General features: G+C 41.8%; 1 protein-coding gene across 1 annotated transcript in view; it reads left to right on the top strand.

The window, feature by feature from the left end:
- LOC150084470 (uncharacterized) overlaps positions 1-13,966 on the top strand; it is a 428,998-nt gene that overhangs the window by 218,572 nt on the left and 196,460 nt on the right. Inside the window, exon 5 of the mRNA XM_090375238.1 lies at positions 7,018-7,159. Within this exon, the coding sequence (XP_090231364.1) occupies positions 7,018-7,159 (142 nt within the window). The remainder of the gene's footprint in view (positions 1-7,017; positions 7,160-13,966) is intronic.

Genomic DNA, 13,966 nt, shown 5'->3' with positions numbered 1-13,966 from the left:
GTACTGTGTGACAAGCTATGTTTATCTCTTTTCCCACGACGAACACCTCTCTCAGCATTTCCGACCTACTAGCAGACACACCACATGTGATCAAAATTTTTGATTTCCTCAAACAGAGAAAACTGTACAACACGATATAAACTTGAATAACATCTACACAGGTAGAACTATGTATTTAACATCACCATAGTTAGGCACATTATGGCCTTTGCTGTCCTTGCACTGTAAAGCACTTAAACAACAACAGCCGGGTCCAGCCCATAATCTGTCACTTCTTCTTACAACAAACTTACCTTCCAGGAATATTTTGTTCACGGTTGAATTTTCAAAAAGGCAAACTGAACATTTTCTGCAAGTACATGGTACAAAGTATATTTAGGGTCAAGCGGCACCAGGAATTTCTCCCATCTCCACGAGTGTTTGCTGTATCGAGGGACAGTACTGTGTCAAGACCAGAGATTTAAAAGTGTGTGGATCGTGTATTGTGTAGTATGTTGTGCCCATTGTTCTTCTGGTCTATTGACCGTTGAGCCCCTGATGGGCCCCGACTTTGTCCGTACTATGCCAACGAGGCGGCTGGCCAGGTGTACCTTGAAATTTATTATACTCTGGCAGGTCCCGCTGCCTAATTTCCTATTATTTCAGTGGCTGGGTCCTATAAAAAAAAAAAAAAAAGATAATCGCGGTGATATTATTGCAAGATCGCTATTAAGAGATAGTATGTGGGGTTTGTTCGCCGAAATGACCATGGGGTTGTACGCTAAAATGACAAGTTCTAGAGGCCTAATGGGGCGGGCAATAATTTTGGTGTTAATTTAGATTTGGATGTGTGGGGCTTTCGCAGTGTATAGTCAAGAGAAGGGTAGGGAGACTGAAGGCTGGGGGAAGAAGGAGAAGTAAGGGGCCGATAGGGTAGATGGCCCCTGCAGTCAGTGGGGCATGCCCATGCCCCACCAGAGGGAAAGGGGGGATGGCAGGAGGAGGAGAAGACAGCGAGCCATCTCCCCCCCCCCTGCCAAGGAATAGGAATGAAAGCAGGCTGGTCAAGGTTACCAGCCCAGATCGCCATATGGCTAGGTGGCAGCAAAGTGCTGCAGTCATATTCTGAGCCCTTGCATGGTAGTCTTGTTGTCTTGATCAGGTTGTCAAATGCCTGTGCTGGATGAGGTTGTCTAATCGGGTTGTCACAGTGTGATTTCTTTATTATTATTTATTTTTTTTTAGTTGGTCACTTCCAGGTCTGGTGCAGTTACCTTATTCATGTCATGTTCATGTATTGAATGAGTTTGTCGTGTCAGGTGGATACATCTGTGGGTTGTCATAGAGATTATGACTTCAGGTAGACTCAGTTGTGAGGTTTAATTCCTTGGTTGTTTCACCCTGGTGTCAATTCATCATTTGAGAAGGTTTCCGTGGTTGTGTAGACATTCTGCTGGTCTGCACGGCATGGTTGTTTACTGCAGTGGTTGAGGCTGTGGGAGCGTCCTTCTCCTTGTGAAGAGGTCCTGGGCCAGCTGCGCGAATGTTTTTTACGTGTCAACTTCAGTTATCGCGAGGTTTTCTTTATTATGGAGGTTAAGCTGTGTTCTAGTAATGAACCTGCAATAGAGGTCCTCATATAGTGGGCAACTGTACATTAGGTGCTTCCACGTTTCACGTTCACCACAGAGGCAAAACGGTGTATCACTCAGTCCAAATCCTTGTAGTTTGTCTCTAATGGCCCCGTGTCCCATCAGCAGGTGGTGGTGTAGAGTCCTGGTGAGAGCCACAGTGGATAATTCGGGTATACCAGCTGTATGTTGGGTAGAAATTTTCTAGTTATTGCACCTTTGCTGGAGGTCTCCCAGCGGGCCTGCCAAGTTTGTTGGAGGTAAGCGGAGAGAAGGTTCCTTTCTACTTTGGGATCATTTGACAGATCTATGGTGTAGTCGAGGCATGTTGCCGTTCTGCCTTTGGTCAGTTGATAGAATAGCCCATGCTTAACAATCTCCAGGTCCAGAGGGAGGGATCCCGTTAGGGCCTGGAGTGTGTGGGTACTTACAGTGTTACATGCTCTCGAGATGGTTATGAGTATGTGTTGCTGCGTAGTCTCCAATTTTTTCCGGTTCACTGCAGTGGTCGCCTTGCGATATCATATTCCAGCAGCATATGTAATCGCTGGCAGGAAAATAGCTTTATAGTAGAGGCTGAGGGTTTTTCTCCTCAAGCCCCATTCCTTCCGTGTGATTCGCGCAAAAAGTGCGGAGTATGCTCTAATTTTCTTCTATAAGTGTATGTGGTGTAAAGCTCAGGTTCTTATCTAGTATGACTCAAAGGTGCTTTAATTCGGTGGCATGCTTAATTGTGTTACCTTGTATCTTGATTTGAGGGGGTCGTCTTGTGTCTAGGGCTCCTTTTAATAATATAGATCTTGTCTTCGAGGATGAGATCTTCAAGTTATTGTTCTTAGCCCAGTCCTCTAGAGTTTCTATTGCTCTGTTGGCGATGTTCTCCAGTTGCGCCTAGATCCCCCCCAGGCAGCATCAGAACCACATCATCCGCATAGGCTAGGGGAACGACGTCGGCGAGTTCTAGGTTCAAAAAGCCGTCTAAAACCAGGTTCCATAGGAGTGGACCCAGGATTGAGCCCTGTGGGCATCCTCTGAATACTTCTCTTGTTACTGAAGAATATGGTGCTCTGACTGTCACGAACCTATTCGACAGGTAGGATTTGATGACTTGATAGAGATTTGATGGTAGGTTGGCCTTCCGGAGTCGGGCGAGGACACTTGGCCACCATAATGTGTCAAATGCCCCAGCAAAGTCTATTGCTATGACCAGAAAGTATTTCTGATCTGAGGTAGTTGCAGTATTAGTAATATTTTCCAGGACATCCAGGGTTGAGCATCCCTTCCTAATCCATATTGTTGGGGTGACTGCGGGCCGGCTGCAGTGTAGTGGATCCCTATTCTGTTTCCTAATATCTGCTCAAAGAGCTTGCTCAGGACTGATAAGAGTGCTATGGGTCTGTATGACCCCGGAAGGTCCAGTTGTTTGTTGGGACTTTTGGGAATGAGGCACAAGTATGCAGTTTTCCAGGTATGGGGGAACAGGCCTTCTTTGAGGCAGTGGTTGTATAGGTTAAGAAGCACCTCTGGAATGGTTTCGACGGCTTTCTTGACAATCTCTGGCTCCAAAAGATCAGAGCCAGGAGACTTCTTGTTTCTAATCCTCATCGCAGCTGTTTCCAGTTCAAGTTTGGTGAAAGGGTCTTCTGTTGCAGCCGTGCAGTAGGTTCCATTGTCCGCACAGAGGGTTATCTGCTCTGGGGTAGAGGGGGCAAGATGGTCTTGAAACATGTTATCCATGATGTTAATAATTGTTTCCTGCCAGGTCCGGGTATAAGTACCCTGCCGTGTTCTCGTCGCTGGTACGGTCTCACCCCTGGGGAGTTTGTTTGTGGTTACTCTGTATACCACACCCCAGGGGTTATCATTCCCAGTGGTAGAGACAAGGTGTTCCCAACTGCACATCTTACGCTGGCGTATGGTTGCAGTGTACAGGTTTCTTGCGTTTCGGAAGTTCTGTCTTAGTGCTTCCACTTCCGCTGCCGGCTGGGAGCGCCTTGCCCGCTGGAAGAGTTTCCCTCTCCTGTGCACCTCCTGCCTAAGCCTCTGTAGCTCCGGAGACCACCAGGGTACAGCTCCTGGGGTTGGGTTTTTCTTTTTAATAGAGGTGTTGGCAGCTTCAGCGATGAGACCAGCATCTGGTGCTGATCCGGGCTGAGTCCAATGGTGTTCAGCGATTGGGCTGCTGTGGTCAGTGTGGCTTTGAAGAGTGGCCAATCCGCCTTCTCTATGGCATATCTTGGCTATGCCTGCCTCACTGCTTGGTGTCGATTAAGGGAACGTTGGAGCTCAAACGTGATGGCCCTGTGGTCTGACGTGGTCCAGCTTTCTTGGACAGTCCACGATGTTAGGTGGCCAGCGAGGGATCTGGTAGCCAGAGAGACATCGATTGTGGCCTCCTCCATCGAACTAGAGAATGTTGCCAGATTGTTTGGTCGGTTTAGGACTGTGTACAGACTATTCGCTAAGTAATCTTCAAGCCGTTGTCCGTTCTATATTCCACGTCTATCCGTGGTCTTGCTGAACCACGCTGGGGACCTGCAATTCACATCCGCTCCCACAACAATCTTACTATTTGGGAAGTCTGTCTGGAGGTTCCTCAGATATCTGGTTATTGGTAGTATATCTTCACCTGGGTGACAGTATAACGAAACCGCATAAAATTCACTCAGGGGCGTGATAATATGGGCACATGCAGCCCAAGATGTGCAGTAGTCGGTTAGTTTTGTTGCTGTTATATTTGGATTCTGAATCAATATGCAGGCCCAGGGTGTTTCTCTGTTATCCTGCACCATGTTATAGGCCAGGGGGTAACTCCTGATCTCCTTGCGATATGCATATGGCTCCGGATGAGGAATATGTCGAGATTTGCCTCGTTCACCTTCTTTGTGAACTGCGCTGCTACTATTTTGGACCGCTGTGCGTTCAGTTGTATGAATTTTACCCTTTTGATGTTATAGGATTTAGGGCGTGTGGCCATAATCTAGTCTCATTTGGAAAGTGCTCTTTGCTTTACAGTACACTGGACATTCGCTGGCCCTAACTGAGTGCTTTGCTGGTAGTTTATGGAATTTGCAATTTACACAGGTTGGCGGCTTCTCTTTATTCAGACACGTGTTGAAGTCGTGGCCATGTTCTGCACAGTGGCCACAAGTGGGTTGGGTTTGGGCACAGGTATGAGTGGTATGCCCAAACTGGCAACATCTGAAACACTTAGGGACAGCAACGTGCTCCCTAAAGCGATGACTGCCCGAGTTTATAAACACTCTGTCGGTCTGGCTAAGCGTGCCCCAGGCAGCTGGTGACAACTCCACGACCCAGTGGTATTTCCTGTTCTGGCTTTCGTCTTGAACTTGGGGGAATGATCAAGTTGGCGGGTTCTTCTTCCGGATGTGCATGCTGGAGGTTTCTGTGAAACAGCTCCTCCTGGAGAGCAGTTGGTGTCAGATCATTGTCGAGGTTATATATCCTTATGCTAGGTCCTTTGCGTCTAGAGTGTAGGGCTTCAAGTCCGAGTGTTTGAATTTTCTCATTTTGTAGGATTTTTGTTGCATCCTCTTTTGTTTGAGTCTCGATGATAATCCCTATGTTTCGGGCCTTCCTCACCGATTTTATTTTGGTATCTCTGAAGTCGTCTGCCAACTTTGTGACCACTAGATTTTTGACCTGCTCGCTGCTACTGTTTTCGTCTGTGGAGGCCGGACGAAGTATTACCAAATGTGGTGTTGGCAGGAAGTACAGGTATAGGTATAGCTATACTTGAGGTAATTGTGATGTCTGGCTGCTGCAATTATGGGGAGGGAAGTACAGGTATAGCAACTTGAGGTAATTGTGATGTCTGGCTGCTGCAATTATGGGGAGGATCTCCAGCATAGCTTGCAAGTGCAAATCCCACGAGCCGGTCCTATCTGCTGTTATCAAGGTACGTTGAACGTTGATTATTCTCTGATATTCCAACCAGAGTTTACTTGTTCTCAAAGAAGATTGTAGGTGAGTTCTCTTCTCCTCCAAAACAGTACCAATCTGAGACAATTCATTAGACAATTCCACATCCTCAACTGTTTTTTTTGGCAGCCATAACATTGTCGAGAAGGTCACAGGCTTCCTTAACGAGGCGACGAGGGGTTCTATCTGCATTGCGAGAGAAAACTTGTGTGACCAGTAAAGTACTAAGAGCTGCATCTATTATCATATGACCTTGAATCGCCCTGGAAACAGCTTTTCAAGCCATCATATTTGGTCCATAGATTTCTTGAACTATTTCAGACAATCCTGAACCATTCATCAGAGTACCAATTGGGCCCAAAAGAATAATCAGAGTGTGAAATGTTCCCAGCATTAAAACAATCTCTTGCAGGTCTCTTTGTTCATTGATGATTTGGGAAGATTTCCAAAATAAAGGCTGATCAAAGGTAATAATACATGGGACGTTTTAATCGTGTGCTATCTTGCTCAGATATCGTAGAGTTGAGAATATGCAGGTCATGTCACTTGCCGCCATATCTATGATGGGAAGGAATGTGATCGATGCCACACCTGGATGTGAAACAGTTGATACACAGTGAATTGATTGCATTGGTCCTGACCAACTTGGACCTGATCTTTCTGCTGCACAGTTCTGTCAGAGAAGACTAAATCTACTTATCGAGGCAGTGGGTACTGGAAGTTTGCTGAATGAGATGCCCCTCACATGCTTCTCGTGTTTCTATATTCCCTAATGTAAATTGTTGCAACCGTCTTAATGTCGCTTTCATTAACCTTATGCCTGTGAATAATTGAATGGATCTTGATCATCAGAGTTATTGCGGCACTTCGGAATAATGAACAGAACATGAAACAGATTTTGAAATAATCGTTTTCTTGATTTTAAAATTCTGTAAAATATTTTTAATATCAAACTTTCATACCAAAAAATGGTTGTGTGGTATATTTTTGAAAGTTATTTTAATTTGAAACATTTTAAACTGTAAATAAAAGCATTATCTCTCTCTACAAAGCATAAATTAGTTTCTTTTTGCATTTATTAGGACACAACCAGTCTGCCATTTTGATATCCATTTTTTGGGGTGTTCCCGGGGTCCTATTTCGTTGGATTTTGGATATGTTATTCAGCAATGATTCCAGAGCTGGAAACTCTTTAGAATGCTTCTGAAGCAATTTTGTCCAGGTTAAAGGGAAAATTGCTTTAGTTTGCCTGGACTAATTTTGGTTTATGCAAATCTGCTGATAATTTTAGATCATATGCAGTTCTATGCTTGCTTGCTTGCTTTAACCCTTCCCATTTCCATATGAAGAGATGAAAAGGCATATGAAATATTTGGAAAAGCAAAATCTTATTAAGTTAATGGTTTCAGCTTATACTTTATCATGAAAAAATATAGGAATGTGTATGCTCTCATTTTTATTTTAGGCAGAAAAACCAAAAGAGAAACCTAAATGGAAAGAAAAACATGAACAGTTGATACGGAATATACGTGCTGCAAGAGGGTCTAGTCAGCCAACATCAGATGGCAATCTCGATGGCTTATCCAAACAAAAATACATTCCTTCAGGTAATCATAATTTTTTGCTAAAGATGTATGATGTGGCAATTCTAAAAAGATTTTCTTTATACATCACAAGTTTGACTAAATGTAAGTAAATGCATGTGTTCCTGGAAAATTTCCATTGTTAGTGGAATTTCCTCTTTTTGGGTAAATTTTTGCATAAGCATGATGTCATAATGGAGGTTACATTCCTGGCTGACCCTGAAAACACATTTTTATCATGGAAAATAAAAGTTGAACAATAAATTATCATTGAAATAGTGTATCAGACATACAGATTTATAAATTCAAGTCTGAATAATTTAACAATATAGGATGTTACTGATATGTCCATCAGTGGGCACATTTATGCTCAATTATGAACTGATTAAGACACCTCATGTGAGTGTCGTATAAAAATAGCATTTAATATACTGAAGAGTACAAATGACCCAGTGAGCTTATTGTTATACATGAAATTTATAATTTGAATATCAAAATTTCAAATGATTATTTTAATCTCACCAAAGCTTGTTGCTCTTATCTGTATCTCTAGAAGTTGTGTTCACATGCTGATTTGCATGTGTATAGGCTGAAAAACCTGGAAAACTTGGGTGGAGGGGATAGGGCTAGCCTAACTACATCATCATTTATAGAGGACTTTAGAAACTAATCATATGATCAACAGGATTCAAACGCAGACCTCTCCAAATGATTGGTAGATGGCAGTGTATCATGCTGAGTAAACTGATGGAGAGGAGGACCTTAGATAGCTAAAAATTAATTGAAACATTGAAACAATTAGAGGTTAATAGCCAGTTTGATTGGACAAAATCTCGATAAAAATGTATAGTCAAATTTATGAAAATGAAAAAGTCTAATATAGAAATGTATTCTTTTTCAGGCTTAGTGCAATTCATGATGAACTTTGAGGGCTTGATTTGATATTTGTAGTGTATGAATTGGGTGATGGGTGCATATACACAACTCAGATCCCAAGACAAGCAACCCTTTATTTTTTGAGTATTTCTTCAGTTACTTTTTTTTTTTTTTTTTAAATTGTATGCAATGATAGTTTGTCTTTCATTGGAGATTTGTCTTCTCAAAAGGTGACATGATTTCTGAGAAGAATATCGGCATCACATTTGATACAGAAACAAAATCTGTATACATCTTACAATATGGGTAAAAGAAAAGTAGTATACATCAGAGATTGGGTTTCTAAAAGGTTATGGTTATATTATTTTTTGGATGTGTATTTGATCTGGTAAAAGATCCCACTATAAACTGTTAAAAAACTGTAAAATATTTCAAAAAAACTTGAAATGTGTTTTCAGATGGAAACAAGAGAAGAACATTCAGAAATATAAAATAGAGCATAAGGTGTCATGTCAAGAGGCAAAGAAACACTTCGGAATTCCTACTAAATCATCTACGTACACGTGAGTTACTCAGTGACTACACTTAGTGTCAACTCAAACTGGACTGCTCAGTCCCTCCAAATATCTGGTTGGGCGAAATCGGTACTTGCTTCATCAAAGGAACAATCTCCCTCCAGATATGCAACTCAAGAACACCAGTAGCAATATCTCCAGATAAGAATCCCATTCAGCAACCGAAAGAACGAATCAAGAGCACTGAAAGAATTGAGGATCTGATACCATGGACATTAATGAAAAAGCAGGTTAAGACAATACAGTTCTTGAAATTCTTCCAGAAGACGACATTGACATAGGCAGACCAATTTTCTCAAAGAAGGAAAAAGCAAAAATACACAGGTGTAGGCAAACTACCTCACGGAAGTCAGCAGACACTAGTTAAAACCAAACAATGGGTACAGTTAGTTATTCAGTGGAATTGTTGTGGGCTCCGTGCTAACTTAGATGACTTTTAGGATCTTCTAAGTAAATATAAACCTGTTGCAGCATGCATTCAAGAAAGCAATCTCAAAAATACAATATCTACGACAATTAAACACTGCACTATATATAGAAAAGATAGAAACTCCTCTAATTTAGCTCATGGAGGAGTAGCAATCATAGTGAACTCTGTAGTACCCTCTAGACCTGTACCCCATGCAAACATCTTTAGAGGTGGGTAAAGTTCGTGTCACCATTGGTATAACAATAATATTAGTATTATTGTAACTATCACTCTACCTGCCGACCGGGCTGGCCGGGTGGGTAAAGTGCCTGCCTGGCAACCCAAAGTTCACGGGTGTGATTCCCGCCTCGGGCATGGATCAAAGTACTGCAAAAAACCTTGGGAGGTGCATTATGGCCACAGAAGCCTATACGCCAACAACTACAAAAAAAAAAAAAAAAAAAAAAAAATTACCCTATCATACATACACCCTTACTGATTTGGATGATATATCTACTCCCTTTTGTATTATGGGTGACTGGAATGGCCATTGCACTCTATGTAGTTCTCAACATTTTGACTCCAGAGGACAGATAATAGAAAAATTTTTAGATAAACATAATCTCACTATTCTAAACACATACGTGCTGACACATACGTACATTCACCATCTGGCTCAAGTTTTGCTATTGAACTTTCAGTATGTTCTCCAGTGAGATTTCCTCTCAGTCTGGACTGCTACTGATAACCTTCGTGGCAGCGATCGTTTTCCTATAATCTGTACTTTCAATTCAAGTTCTCCTTCCCAGAGCGACATTAGGACAACTAGGAAATTTGACAAGGCTAACTGGACTAAATACCAGGAAATACTCAAATAGATACTGCTGCTATAGCAACCGTCACAATTGATTCTGCAGTCAGCTACATTACACAAAAAATAACGAAAGCATCCGAGTCTGCTATTCCGAAATCATCATCTAAAATCCAGCTTCATACAAAAATGTGGTGGAATGAAGCATGCAACAGTGCTAAAAAAGAAAGGAATAAATACAGCCACTCCCCGACTTACGTAAAGGTTGCGTTCCATGGAACTCTGTGTCGGAATTTCCCATTTTTTTTTTTTTTTTTTTTTATGTAAACCCCAAACATGAGAGGTATTAGAACCTATAATAAGTAGTACCGTGCTTGGATTGGAGGTTGAGAAGACGAAAGAAGATATTTGTTGACATTGGAATTGAACTTCTGTAGACTGTAATTTTCAGGAAATATGTAGGAAGGAAGGTTGTTCCAGAAAACGGCAGTTGAATGAATAAACGAGGAAGATGAAAAGTTGGTTCTGTGAGTTTGCAGTTGGACAGTAAATGGATGTTGGCTGGTGGCGGCACGTGTTCGGACTGTTTTGAAAGAGAGCGGGAATTATAGAAGCCAATTCAGAAGAACAGTGCCCATGGAAGTATCTGTAGAAGAGGCATGCAGCAGAAACAGCACATCTATGAGAGAGCGAGTGGAGAGACTCTGTTAGAGATGAATCATTAATTAACCTCACTGCCCTCTTCTGAATGGAATCAAGAAGCCTGAGAGAGGTTTTTGGGGCACCACCCCAGATGTGGGAACAATATTCCATGGCAGGGCGGATTTGCGATTTATACAGAGTTGTTATTGTTATTTGGCTTTTAGGAGCATCAGCAACTAAGGCCATATTGCTCCAAGATATGCGGTGGTCATTCCCTGACCTTTCCGCATCCTCCGTATTTGGTGGTGACGGGCTCGAACCCCGGTCTAATCAAGAAGCGTGTGCTACGCACTGCTGCTCCTTCCCACCTGGCTACAGAGGCGCCGATTATACAGAGTGAGCAGCTGTTTGGAAGAAAAGTAATGCCGAGAGCAAAAGAGAAAACCAAGTTTTTTTAGATGCGGAGGAAGCAATATTTGTAATGTGCTTGTGCCAAGAGAGATTAGAAGTCAGGGTAATCCCGAAAAGAGAGAGATCATTTTTCCTAGAAATCAGAATGTCACTAAAGATAAGCATAGGAACAGAAGAATCCTTTTTGCGAGATATAAAACAAGACTGAGTTTTAGAAGGGTTGAAATCAACTAAGTTGTCTTTGCCCCACTGGAGAATTACCTGAAGATCGGCATTTAAGGAATTGGTAGCAGATTTTCGAGAAATTGAAGCTGATTGAGCAGGACAAGGTTTCTCAAAATGGAAAGTGGAATGCAATGTGCTATCATTGGCAAAACTATGGATAGGATTTCCAGTCAATGGAAGAAGGTCATTAATATACAAGAGGAAAAGAGTGGGGAAAAGAACAGAACCTTGGGGGACACCAGCATTAGTGGAGAAGTTAGAAGACAGAGAGCCATCTACCATCACCCTCAGTGAGCAATCAGAGAGAAAACTGGATAACCAATTACTAAAAACAGTTGGCAAACTATAAGATGGAAGCTTGTTTAGAAGACGTTTATGCCAAACACGATCGAAAGCCTTTGAGATGTCAAGAGAAACTACTTGTGTTTCACCGAACCTTTCCATTGAATTAGTCCATAAATGGGTAACATAAGCAAGAATATCACCAGTGGATCAACACTGACTTAATCCATACTGGCGATCGTTGATCAGACGGAAGGTTTCTAGGTAGTTTAAGAGTTGGCGATTATTTGATTTCTCCATTACTTTAGAAAGAGTAGAAGTAATTGCAATGGTACGATAATTGAATGGGAGGGATTTGTCACCCTTTTTAGGAACTATCTGGATATGAGCAAATTTCCAAGCAGAAGGAAAAACACCTTTGGAATAAGAAAGTGAAAAAAGGCGGCAAAGAATAGGAGTAAGTTCAGGAGCACAGGTTTTGAGAACAGGTAGAGAAATACCATCGGGACCTGGAGCTTTCTTAGCATCAAGATTCGTCAAAATCCTTTTGACGGAAGACCACAGTAGGCATTGAATGGAGCGTGTTGGGAATGGTGGGAGGTGTTTTACCAAGATCATTAATATGTGAGTTGGAAGAAAAATGGGATGCTAGCAGTTCAGCTTTATCCTTGGCTGAAGTGGCAACAGAACCATCTGGTTTGGACAGAGGTGGGAGCAGAGATGGGCAAAAGTTGCAGCCAATAGCTTTGGCAAGAGACCAGAATGCTCGGCTACCATTAGGGCAAGAAGCAAGTTTTCTTCTCTTAGCATGTTCAAACTCTAGTTTGGACTGAATAATAACTGCTTTAGAATTGTTCCGAACTTTGGTGTAGGCAGAAAATGAAACTGGAGAATTAGAAACAAGCCAATTACGATATGCAACATTCTTCTCTTGAACAGCCTTAGCACATATATTGGAAAACCAAGGTTTAGTTAAAGGACGAGATTTTAAAGTGGAGTGTGGGATAAAGGATTCCATTCCTGCAAGAATAATTTCACTGACACGATCTGAGCAAACGTTGACATCACAAGTTTTGAAACAGTAATCTGACCAAGGAAAAGAAGAAAAGAAGTCTCGCAGGTCATCCCATTTTGCATTCTTGTAATGCCAAATAACACGAGGTTGGGAATAGCCATGAGATAAAGGTTCCATTGGAGAAGAGACAATCACCAAGTTGTGATCTGAAGTGCCTAAAGGACCTCTCACTTAGACTGTGTACTTAGAAGGGTTGTTTGTGAGAAAAAGATCAAGCATATTGGCTGTATGATTAGGATTATCTGGTATTCTTGTAGGTAAATGAACAATCTGTGCAAGGTCATTAGTAATTGCAAAAGTCTCAGCATCTCGACCAGCTGGGTCGGTGTGACTAGAAAACGGAAACCAGCTGGAGTTGTGAACATTAAAATCGCCAAGGAAAATTACCTCACTGTTTAGGAAAGTTGGACTGGAGAAAGTCAAGTTGCAAAGACAGAAGTCAAAGAGCTCCAAGTGATTAGTGGAATTGGGAGAATAGTAGAGACAACAGATGAATTTTACGCAATGAGTTAGAGAGATTTTAAGCCAGAGAAGATCAAAGAGAGGAGATTCCAAATTGCCAAGTCTCTGACAGGGAATATCAGAACGGACATATGCACAAGTACCACCTTTGAGGTGAAAGGAATCATACAGCGAATAATCTGGGCATCTGAGATGAGCAGTAGATGAATCAACCGATAACTGAGATTCTGTCAGAAAAGGTACATGGGGTTTGGCAGACTGCAAGTGGAAATGGACATTGTTGAGATTAGAATTGAGACCACGTATATTTGTGAAATGAATTAGGAAGTGCTTGGGAGGTTTAGATCTTTTCGCAGATAAGCTTGCTCTATTAGTTTGACAATTCATGGTGTATTCAATAGTAAGAAAAATAGGGTGGGACATGCTGTATGAAGTAATGAAATTTTTGGATATGGCATACATATGGTAAGAATATACCCAGATCCTTGACATAATGTGGCCTCGACAATGCTCCCCGCATACACTCTACTCGGACTCCCTCCAGTCACTATCTGGTAGAGTAGAGGTAACAAGATTATACACTAGCTGATCCGGAAGCCTCCTAGAGAGTTACCACTAGGCTCGTTCCAGTGTACTAACTAGTGGCCGGCCTGCGAACCCCTTTTTAGAGCTGAACCCTCGAAATGTAAGGAATATTGGATCTTGCCACGATGTTCATCATAACCTCAAAAGTCATCAATCATACTGCATGATGGAAGAGATAGGGAATGGTTGACTGGAACTTAGCTCTAGATACTAAACATGGGTTCCACCACTTCAAGCCTCCAATAAGCAAAGTGGTGGTATTGCACCGGTTGATGAGAGTCAACTGGTGCAGTACCTAAATCCTTATGCAGCACTCTTAAATTTGATTGAATTTGAATGAAGCAAAAACGAAATGTTCAGTGAACATGTAAATAGATTTATTTATTCAATTTTTTTATCTCATGCACAGAAAAAATTACAAAAGTGTACAAAATTACAAATATTTCAAAATTATAAAATTACAAAAAGAGGGAGGAGA

The sequence above is a fragment of the Mastigoproctus giganteus genome, chromosome 6 (genome assembly GCF_048544385.1).
Source record: "Mastigoproctus giganteus isolate SK-2022 chromosome 6, ASM4854438v1, whole genome shotgun sequence".
NCBI classification, from domain to species: Eukaryota; Metazoa; Arthropoda; class Arachnida; order Uropygi; family Thelyphonidae; genus Mastigoproctus; species Mastigoproctus giganteus.
The sequence above is the reverse complement of the archived record's forward strand: the minus strand, read 5'-3'. Positions and strand labels throughout refer to the sequence as shown.